Genomic DNA, 10,815 nt, shown 5'->3' with positions numbered 1-10,815 from the left:
TAACCTTTTGGCCTCAACAGCCTGCTTCCTTCAGCCACACCGCATACAGCAGCTGAGAAGCCAAAGAGCGAGAGATAGCGACCCTTCTCTGTTCTTACCCCCACCACCAAAACTGAGGACGCATCACAAATGGCACCACATTCCATGTAATATATGGCACCAGAGCCCTATGAGTCCTAGTCAAAAACAAGTGCACCATATAGGGGGTAGGGTGCCATTTGGGACACAACCTGTGTCTGCATAAGCCCTTTCCACCACAGTCGGCGAGTCAAACAAAGTAATTAGTCAGTAAATGCAGAGCTACCCAGGCGAAGCAGGGAAGGGGGCAGCCGGTAGGCAGGAAATCGACTGTGTAATTTTTCCCATCACTGTACTGTACCAAGCTGTACCCTCCTAATAACTGTCCGGGTTACTAACTGGGGTTTTGCTAGCACTTTACATTGAGTTGCACTTATACCTGTGTAGTAAATCTGTAATTACACTCCAGTTACTTAAGTGTTACAAAGCTCACACATAATATAAATTGTGTGACAGGACCTCAAAGTATTGAAATGGTTCCTTTCTGTGTTCATACAGCAAACTGAGAGAAACTGGTCCTGTAAGTTCTTTTTATTTTCAAACGCAAAGAGATTCGTGGGGTTAGGAGATAAAAGTCTATGAAAAAAAGACTCACACACATAGTGTGAATTAGACAAGTCAAGTCCTTTTTTTTKWAAAACAGCAGAGTACGGCAAAGCAATACCAGAGCACTTGTAATAGCAATCGTTACTAGTCCGCAGAGAGTTTGTGGTAAAACAGTAAACAGCACACTATTACCTCACCTTATTGTCATTTTCCAGAATTACAACAATTTCATTATTTAAAAAAAATGGTTTCCAGGGTGTCTGTTGTTTTAAAAAGACCGTCCAGGAAATACAGACATCGGCTTCTTTTCTTGGTACAAGTCCACTGCCAAGACAAGAGTATCTTCACCCTCTATAACTGTCCATGCCATGCAGCAGAGGTGGGGAAAGTGAAGGACTAATTGTTTGTTTGTATTGGTTGAATTAACACAGTAACGAAGTATCCACTGGAGACCTCCTGTAATTGTAGACCCCAGAAGGGAAGTCCTCACAACGTAAGAAGTCCTCACAACGTAAGAAGTCCTCACAACGTAAGAAGTCCTCACAATGTAAGAAGTCCTCACAAGGCATGATGGAGTTTCCAAGGCCTCGCATAGTCAGGGTGGTGGTTCAGCAACAGTGGCTACTCAGATTGAACCACTTTAAGGAAATGGGGGGGGGGAGTTGGAGAAGGGGGGGGGTCACCAGCCCCACTGACAAACAGTCAGGCGATGGTGGTGAGTTTGGGCTGTGCACCAGCGCAATCAATATCGCTGGGTCACGGAAGTCACGGAGGGAGGGGCAGCACCGAGAGATCATGCCCCAGTGGCGGGGCTGGTTGGTGGGAGGGTAGAGGTGATGGTAGGGGCACCAGTGGAGGTCAGAGCGATGCCCATATCCGTGCTGATCGGACCACCATGAGACACGCCATCCTCGGGAATACCTGGCAGTTCTGCTGGGAAAACAAAAGAAAAACAAACAATGAGTAAAACTGAAAACAACACCAGTGTGTACAAGTTACTTTAGCAATAAAACTGTGTAGTGTGACTTTAAAACGACAGCACTCTGCACTGTTACTTTAGGTCATGTGAAGCAGTTGTGTTGTGTGCAGTGAAGCGGCACTACAATGGGGTGACTGTCTCTTATACACATCTAGATGTGTATAAGAGACAGACTTTAGGTCATGTGAAGCAGTTGTGTTGTGTGCAGTGAAGCGGCACTACAATGGGGTGACATGTCGGGACAAATGGATTACACCTATCCCACTAACTCTTAGATCAGTGTTCATGAAGGAAAGGGGAGGAGGAGGGAGGAAAAAGAGGCCATTGGTCGAGCATTTTGAGCCGTCTAGAGTGCAGCACTCTGCGGCTGAGCAAGAGAGCAGCGTGGCTGACCCATTCTGTTTCACTGACACCAGGGGACCCAATCAACAGGCGCTACTTCCCGATGGAGAGCAGAGGCTAAACGCCCCCGAAGCCTTTATTTTTTAGTTTTCTTTCTTTCTCTGAGTCCTTAACCGGTCCTCCCCTCAAAAGATGCAACCCTGACCCCTCGAAACGATGTTAGCAACCTCGGCTTGAATAATTGGCGAGAAGGCTCATTTAACAATGGCCTCCAGCAGTGTTAGGGCGATCGACAGGGGTCAGTGGGAAGTTACAGAAGGATGCCTGAGGGGGTTTTGGGTAGAGAGAAAATTTTGTAACGGGGGGGGGGGGGGGGGGGGAGGAATATCCTGTACTCTGCGTTAATTTGTGGGCCCGTAACCGCCTATTGTTCTGGGAAGGGAACAAGACGATTTTGGCCCAGCTGGCTAATTTTGCGGATAAAAGAAAGGAAGACAGGGGGCCAAACGACCAGGGAAGCAGTCGTGTTGGTCCGGGGGCTTCTGCATGGCTTGCTTTGGCTATGACTGACAGGTGTCATTGTTTCCCAAGGAGCATAGTCGATTATCGCGAAGGGGAAGAAAGCGTCAATGCTCTCTGAGGAGTCTTTAATTGACTTTGGTTGAAGTAATGTTGCAGGAGTGACGTATTAGAAAACCCGCCGAGTCCCGAGTCTCTTCCAGTCTTTCTGCAGTCTCTCTGCAGTCTCGTTCCAGTCTCTCTCAGTCTCTATGCAAGTCTCTCTTCTCATCAGTTTCTCTGCGTCCTCTTCTCTCCAGTCTCTCTCCAGTCTCTCCTGCAGTCTCTCTTCAGTCTTATGGCAGTCTCTCTCTCCAGTCTTCTCTCAGTCTCTCTGAGTCTTACTTTCTAGTCTCGTCTGCAGTCCAGTCTCTTCTTCAGTCCCAGTTCTCTATGGTCTTCTTCCAGTCTCTTTCTTTCTTTATTGCAGTCTCTCTTCTCTAGTTCTGTCGCTGATCCTTTGCTCTGTCTTGTGAGCTCTCTCCAGTTGTTCAGTCTTCTGCCAGCTCTTTATCTCTCTGCGTTGATCAGTCTCTCTTGCAGTCTCTCTCCCTCTTAGTCTCTCGGCAGTCTTTCTCTGCTCATGTCCTCTGATACTGCCACTCGACTCGTATCTCTGCCAGAGCTCTGTCTTTTCCACAGTTTGTCTCTGAAGCAGGTCCTCTCTTGCAGCGTCTGAGCCTCTGCACGGCTTGTTCTCGCACCGACGTCCGTCTCTCCTGCAGTAGCTCCTCGGCGCAGGTTTCTCTCGTTACCTGTAGCGTATTGAGTCGCGACTGTCTCTGTTCTGACAGCGCTCGTCTCTGCGAGTCGTCTCGCAGTCGGTCTTCTGTCCTGAGCGCCTGAGCCGCCCGTCTGTCCTGCTAGCCCCAGACGTCTTCCTGCCCTGCTGCCTTCGTCTAACGTCTCGCAGCTTCGTGGTGCCGCCAGTTCCTCGTTCTCTCACGAGAGCTCCTGTCAGACCGTCAGGTCCTTTCTCTCGCATCGGCTGGTTCATCGCTCGCAATCGTTCTCTCTGCCCACGCTCTCTCTCTCACATGATCGCGTCGTCTGCCCGTCAGTCTCTCTGTTGCGTCGCCGCTTTCTCTTGCTAATCTCTCTCTCACAAGAGTCTTCTCTCAACATAGCCTCCTACGTGGCTCTGGTGGACGGTGCATCGCGCGCTTCCTGCCCAGGTCCTCTATCTCATGTCAATCGTACCAGTAAGTGTGCCGCTAGATCTGTAACTCTCATGGCATGTCTCGGCTTCGGGACTCTTCTCCGGCGAGTGCTTCCGTTCTCTCTCTGCTCAGTACGCATCTCGCATGCTCGTCTTAATGGCAGTCTCGCGCTACTAATGCCCACTCCAGGCCCTCCCTATAGGTTCAGGTTTTGCGGCGGAGTCCGCGATACTCTTTGTGTCGTGAGGGTGGTCGCGCGCGTCGGAAGGTCCTCTAATCTCCAGTCTCTCTCCAGTCTCTCTCCAGTCGTCCAGTCTTCTCTCAGTCTCTCTGCAGTCTCTCTGCAGTCTCTCCTCCGTCTCTCTTCTCTCAGTCTCTCTCTCCAGTCTCTCTCCAGTCTCTCTCTCAGTCTCTCTCTCTAGTCTCTCTGCTCGTCTCTCTCTCAGTCTCTCTGCAGTCTCTCTCTCTAGTCCTCTGCGTCTCTCTGCAGTCTCTCTCTCCAGTCTCTCTCTCCAGTCTCTCTCCAGTTCTCTCAGTCTTCTCTCCAGTCTCTCTGAGTCTCTCTCTCCAGTCTCTCTCTCAGTTATCTCCTCGCAGTCTCTCTCAGTCTCTCTCTCCAGTCTCTCTCTCCAGTCTCTCTCTGCAGTCTCTCTCTCCAGTCTCTCTTCCAGTCTCTCTGCAGTCTCTCTCTCTCCAGTCTCTCTCTCCAGTCTCTCTCTCCAGTCTCTCTCTCCAGTCTCTCTCCAGTCTCTCTCCCTCTCTCTGCAGTCTCTCTCTCCAGTCTCTCTCTCCAGTCCTCTCTCAGTCTCTCTCTCCAGTCTCTCCTCTCCGTCTCTCTCTCCAGTCTCTCTCTCAGTCTCTCTCCAGTCTCTCTCTCAGTCTCTCTCTCCAGTCTCTCTGCAGTCTCTCTCTCCAGTCTCTCTCTCCAGTCTCTCTCCAGTCTCTCTCTCCAGTCTCTCTCCAGTCTCTCTCTCCAGTCTCTCTCCAGTCTCGGCCGCAAACGGCTCGCTTAATCTTCCCCATTCGCCGGGCTTAATGAAAATATCTTATGACAGAACTGGAGTCCTTAATCAAATAAGAGGGGGGAAACGTTTTATGTACCTCGTTAATGATTAATTCATTCAACGGGACGTAAAAGAACATCTCTTATGAGTAATTGACCCGGCAATCGTTGAGAACTTTACCTTAATTAGCCACTCTATATTTAGCCACTCTATCACTCAATAGACGGGAGAGGAAGGTTGACTCTTGGTCTATGTCTGTCATCTGTTCCCATAGGATTTCAGATGCCACCACCTACCCCATGAACAATTTTCACATGACAAATTCGTTAGCACTGTGGTTTTCCATCGAGCGTCCACTTTCGCTGTTTCTAAACAAACATCAAATATGCACATCTGGGAAGCAGAACTATGCTTTCTTTTTTTTCCCCGATGGTTGACCCTTTGAATGTGGACAGCCATAACGAGTTCTTTCCAACAGCGCATGWGAGAAGCGGGAGCAATGAAAGGTCGTTATTTCTGTCCACATGACCAGTCAAATAAATCAATTGGTCACGCCACTGGCGTATACATATTTAATTTAGACAAAGTCAATTAGCTTTTGCCAGACTTTTCACCCTGCTGCAATGTGGCAGTAATCTTTATGCTGCATTTATATACAGTACACGTTTTATTTGTGTGTCCGTGCTAGCATATCACTTAGTATGCATGCCTTATACATACTTCATGATACAGTGGGCTCCAAAAGTATTGGGACACATCGTTTTTGTTGTTGTTTTGGCTCTCTACTGCAGCACTTTGGATTTGAAATGATACAATAACTATGAGGTTAAAGTGCAGACTGTCAGATTTCATTTGAGGGTATTTTCATCCATATCAGGTGAACCGTTTAGAAATGACAGCACTTTTTGTACATAGTCCTCTCATTTTAGGGACCCAAAACTATTGGGACGAAGTCACTTATATGTATGTGTATTAAAGTAGTCAAAAGTTTAATATTTGGCCCCATATTCCTAGTAGGCGATGATTACATCAAGCTTGTGACTCTACAAACTGGATGCATTTGCTGTTTGTTTTGACTGTGTTCAAGATTATTTTGTGCCCAATAGAAATGAATGGTAAATCACGTATTGCCATTTAGGAGTCACTTTTATTGTAAGTACGAATATAATATGTTTCTAAACACATCTACATCAATGTGGATGCTTGATACTTACAGTGCGTCCCCTTGGGCTCTGTGCTAAGTCCGTTAGCAAGGGGTCACATGTAATGCCACTGTCCCTCCACACCCATACCCATCCCACCCATGGGCCCTACGGGGAGAGAAGAGGGACAAATTAGAGAGGGGTGAGTGAGGATGGTGGAAGAGAAGGGGGACAGAGATAAAGAGGACAAAGACATTATTTGGGTCAGTGAGGTGAGCTAATGCAAATATTGCAATGTGACCAGTCACACCTGGTCAACACTGTGTCTCTGCAAGGGGGGGGCATGGGAGATAGGGTAAGTAAATTATACTGTGACAGGGGAGGGGGAATGGGAACCAGGCAGGTCCATGGTGTGTGTTTGAGGGACTCAAAGGTTTGTGTGTCTGTGTGTGTGTGTGTGTGAGTGTGTGTGTGTGGTGCGTGCACGCGTGCATACGTGCATGTGTGTGTCTGGGACGTAGGAGTTAAGAGATAGGAGTCTTTACCAGGTGGTCTGATTCCCATGTGTGTCTGGCCATCCATGACGAACCCTCCCATTGGTTGACCATCTGGGGTGTAGGGCCCTCCTCCAGTCACTGGCAAAAAAAACACAGGCCGAAACAGAAGGAAATGCTAATTAGAATCTTGCATAAGTTTTAATTACCGGTGCGCCCCCACCAAACGTTCCCCCTCCCTCTCCTGGTTTGGTCTGTTCTCGTTATTCTCTCACTATTATCCTCTAATTACAAGATTATTTCGTAGGTAATTTTCTTCATCAATAGGCTTAATTACTAACAAACGACTTCGTATGTATTGGTAAGAGTTGTCCTTATGGCCTATGCTGGGAAAGAGCAACTTGATATCAGAAAATAGATTACTGTTCTGGCAACTAGAACGTAATTACCTCAAATTACACAGTAGCACTGTAAATGGGAAATAAGTCACTTATAACAACTCTTTGACTCATTAAACACGCGTTTAAGCAAACCGGCTAACCATAATTACAGTACGTAATTAAGGAACTACTTTTCCACCAGGTTACTGGTGGAACAACAAGGCAGTTAACCCACTGTTCCTAGGCCATCATTGAAAATAAGAATTTGTTCTTAACTGACTTGCCTAGTTAAATAAAGGTAAAAAAATAAAATAATAAAAAATAAAAAATCTGTCCACTATCACAAATAGGGGCCTCCGAGTGGCGCAGCGTTCTAAGGCACTGCATCTCAGGGCTAGAGGTGTCACTACAGACACCCTGGTTCGAATCCAAGCTGTATCACAACCGGCCGGGATTGGGAGTCCCATAGGGCGGCGCACAATTGGCCCAGCGTCGTCCGGGTTTGGCCGGTGTAGGCCGTCATTGTAAATAAGAATTTGTTCTTAACTGACCTTCCTAGTTAAATAAAGGTTAAATAAAAATTTCATTAAATAAATGGAACAATTAGTGGCGGAGGAAGGATAGGACAGAACGGACTGTGATTCGGCTTTCTGTCTCCCTCATATCATAAAGTGTAGGCAGCCTCAGGTAGAGAAGCTGGTTCTGGTTACATGAGCCAGAGCAACAGTTCAAGCTCCTCGGTCCGTCTTTGAACTTTACAGAGTCCCCCTAATGCAACCCTAACCCCTAACCCTCATCACAGGTCATAAATTTTACAGCAGCTCCAAAACAAGGCATGTGCCAGGGGACTGCTCTGTCTTTAGCAGAGAGGGAGAGAGAGGAAGAGAGAGAGAGAGAGGGGGGAAAGAGAGAGAGACTAATGAAGTAAACCAAAGTCCTACTCAACACATTTTGTCTACTGTAAAAAGTTGTTTTTTTATCAAAAAGTTTTAATTCTGAAATTAAATTTCAATTTGTAAAAAAGCAAAGGTAAACAACTGGTCATATTTTAGCTTCAGTTTCACTTGCTCCTTGTTTGTTTTTAATCCAAGGTTAAACTTTCAATGGACTNAGAGAGAGAGAGAGAGAGAGAGAGAGAGAGAGAGAGAGAGAGAGAGAGAGAGAGAGAGAGAGAAAGACTAACAAAGTAAACCAAAGTCCTACTCCACAACTTTTTACAGTAGCCAATATGTGTTTTTTTATCAAAAAGTAAAAATTCTGAAATTAAATTTCAATTTAAAAGCAAGCAAGGGAAAACGACTGGTCATATTTTAGCTTCAGTTTCACTTGCTCCTTGTTTGTTTTTCAATCCAAGGTTAAACTTTCAGTGGACTAGCCAGTCAAAGTGATTAGCGTCTTTGTCTGGGCTAATCCTCTGGGTTTTAGTGGCCCTTCACTCCCATAGTTAAATCCGTCCGTTCAGTTAAACACATTGAAGACCAGAAGGGGCAAGACTGGAGATGGTAGCAGGAGAAGTACACAGTTTTTGTTTAGTCAAAAACAGATTCATTTATGTTTTAATTTATGTTTTTATTTGATTAAATTCAAGATTTTTTTAATGTATGTTGAACCTGTTTTCTTGAAATAAATGTCTTGACGTTGACTTGAATTGAAACAACTTTACCACATGAATTGAAACCACTCAAATTTGACAGGAGACTTGCCTGCTCTATTGGACTGGTCGATCATGGGCTGTACTATTCTTCGTCTCGCGTTGATGAACCTGAAAGAGAGAGAATGAGGGAAGGCGGGAATGGGGGCAGGGCAGTGGAGGAGAGAGAAGACAGCAACACGTTAGAAATGAGGCCTGGCGAGCAGCATATGATTTCAATGTACTGTTTTGGGACCACAGAGGAAAAGCATTCATTCGCTTTGGCGTTACGAGAAGAAAAAAAAGCTTGCTGTCAGCGATGGTTGCCTGACGTTGTCCAGGCGTCTGGTCTACACTTCGCTAAAAGAACATGGAAACCTCAACCTCCTCTTAAACTGTGGCTTTCAAAGAAAAAAATGACTTCTTGGACAGTAACTGTGATTCTTACCAAACCAAACACCTGGAATATCTATGAGTTCATAGCAAACGGACGCTGCTGGTGGAAGCATACCCTTCTTTGATATCTACCAATACAGTAGACACTTGATATACTGTCTCTAAAAAGTCCAAAATATTTCATGTCACAGCAAAATTCTATTTGGCTTTTCATTACATAAAATACACCAAGCACTGATAAAGTAAAGTCCTCAAGTACTAGTATAGTTTTTTAGTGTACCATCCCTTAGCACACATCCAAACAAAGCTCATACAACTAAATCTCTCTGCAGTGGGATAGCTTAGGTGCATTACGGAATAGCTATGTTTGCAGAGTGTTGTCCTACATTCATACACGTCCCCTCTAAGTATAATTGTGCTCTTGAAAGCCATCATTCTGGTATGCATGATCCCTGACCTTCGACCCTGGCGGCCCCGTGACCCGGCGCCCTCGGCAGAGGAGCACTCTGGTCTTGCTCAGCCTAAAGCTTTGTGAACCCGCCCCGTGACCCCTGCCGACCCGGGGAGTGAAAGCTCAGTGGTTCCAACTTGATTTATGTCCCTCTGCCTTTTTACCCCTGGTGGGATGGTTCCATTTCATCTTTTTCTTCAAAAAAAAAGAGAGAAGCGAAAAGGGGAGGAACAGGTTTCCTTTTCAGGAAAACAAAAGCCACAACACTCCTTTCAGCAGGGCCCAAAAAAAGGCAGAAACAGGGGGCGGGAGGGGGGAGGAGGAGTGGGGGGGGGAGAAGATGAGGGGGAGAGGAAGATACTGAGAGAGAAGTGCGGAGAAGAGGCCCAAACTGAACTAGAAAACCGGGTCATATGATGAAGCCTATCTAGAAGCCTATCTAGAGCCGCATGCTTTTTCAGTGTAATAACATACCGTGCATCTATCAGGCAATAAAAGGTGGCTATCAGGTGATGTTTTGGATGATAGAACCATAAAAATGAAGGGGAACCAATTACTTTCATTTCAACAAAGCTTTGACAAATGAGGCGCAACGTCCCTGAGGCCAGAGTGCTTCCACAAAAACCACAAGAAGGACATATCCTTGATGATACTGTGACGAATCATGGTGGGGAGCACAGGCGGTGTATGTAGTGTTAGGGGTCTCAAAAGGAGAGAGAGACAGAGGGAGAGAGAGGGGTGGAGAGGCTGTGGGGCGCTCTGTTGTGTGGGAGACCGGCCGCCACCACACACCCCCTAGCTCCGCCTTTTAAGCAGCCAATGAAAGGGGGAACAGAACGCCATGCGGCGCGGCCAAGGCTGCGTCCTCTGTTAGGGAGTTAAAAGTTTCACCCCTGCGCGAACCCTTCACACCATGGGACTGCATTTATGTCCTTGCTTCAGCCCTCCGCTTCCCACCGCACAATAAGTGTGACTATCCACCCCTCTCTGGCTCCCACTCCCACAATGGAGGCCTATTCTTCTGGCTAGACGTGTCGTAAAAACCCTCCACTTTTGAAAAACGTTGTTTTTCCGAAGAAAAACATTGTTTTACGACGGCTTTGTGTGATATGAACTTGTATGCTTAGCGTGTAGTGAAGTAAGCACCTATAGTAGGCACTTCTAGATACAGCCAGGGTTTCCACAATAGGGTCGGGGTCAATTCCATTTCAATTCAATCATCTCAGGAACTATTGCATTGAAAAGCCTTCACTTTACTTTCACTTCCTGAATTGAATGAATTGAAATGGAATTGACCCCAATCCTGATCCACAACTTTACAAAAACTACCTCACCACCAAGCACCATCAAATGTACACATAAAAACACAGCCCGAAAAAGCATTTTTTGTTTAAAAGAATGTGCTCAAGAAAGAACAACCCCAACAACTGAAGTATCCTCCTTTAGCTAATTTTTTGCGGTGGCATCTGTTCTCGTCCACTGCAGGCTGCAGAGCTGGAGCCTCAGCACGGTGAAACGCCTCTCCTGTGAGGATTAAAATAAACGAGCGCTCCCCTCCAGTCTGGGCTCCCCTGGTCGTAAAATGGCCCCTAAACCCGCCTCCCGGGGTGTCATTCTCAGGTCAGCTTCCCCCCTAACCCCCCCCCCCCTCCCTC

General features: G+C 46.6%; 1 protein-coding gene across 2 annotated transcripts in view; it reads right to left on the bottom strand.

The window, feature by feature from the left end:
* Positions 1-594: 594 nt before the first annotated feature.
* LOC111959980 (homeobox protein Meis1-like) overlaps positions 595-10,815 on the bottom strand; it is a 35,982-nt gene continuing 25,761 nt past the window's right edge. The window contains exons 10-13 of one of the 2 annotated variants that reach the window (XM_023981944.2): positions 8,387-8,445; positions 6,355-6,444; positions 5,882-5,977; positions 595-1,554 (exon numbers count right to left, since the gene is read on the bottom strand). In XM_023981944.2, coding sequence (XP_023837712.1) covers positions 5,925-5,977; positions 6,355-6,444; positions 8,387-8,445 — 202 coding nt within the window. In that variant the 3' untranslated portion in view covers positions 595-1,554; positions 5,882-5,924. Of the gene's footprint in view, positions 1,558-5,881; positions 5,978-6,354; positions 6,445-8,386; positions 8,446-10,815 lie in introns of both variants that reach the window. The other variant, XM_023981864.2, reaches the window with a different exon arrangement.

This window comes from Salvelinus sp. IW2-2015, linkage group LG1, assembly GCF_002910315.2.
Source record: "Salvelinus sp. IW2-2015 linkage group LG1, ASM291031v2, whole genome shotgun sequence".
Classification (NCBI taxonomy): domain Eukaryota; kingdom Metazoa; phylum Chordata; class Actinopteri; order Salmoniformes; family Salmonidae; genus Salvelinus; species Salvelinus sp. IW2-2015.
Note: the sequence above shows the minus strand (reverse complement) of the source record. Positions and strands in the feature narration are given on the sequence as shown.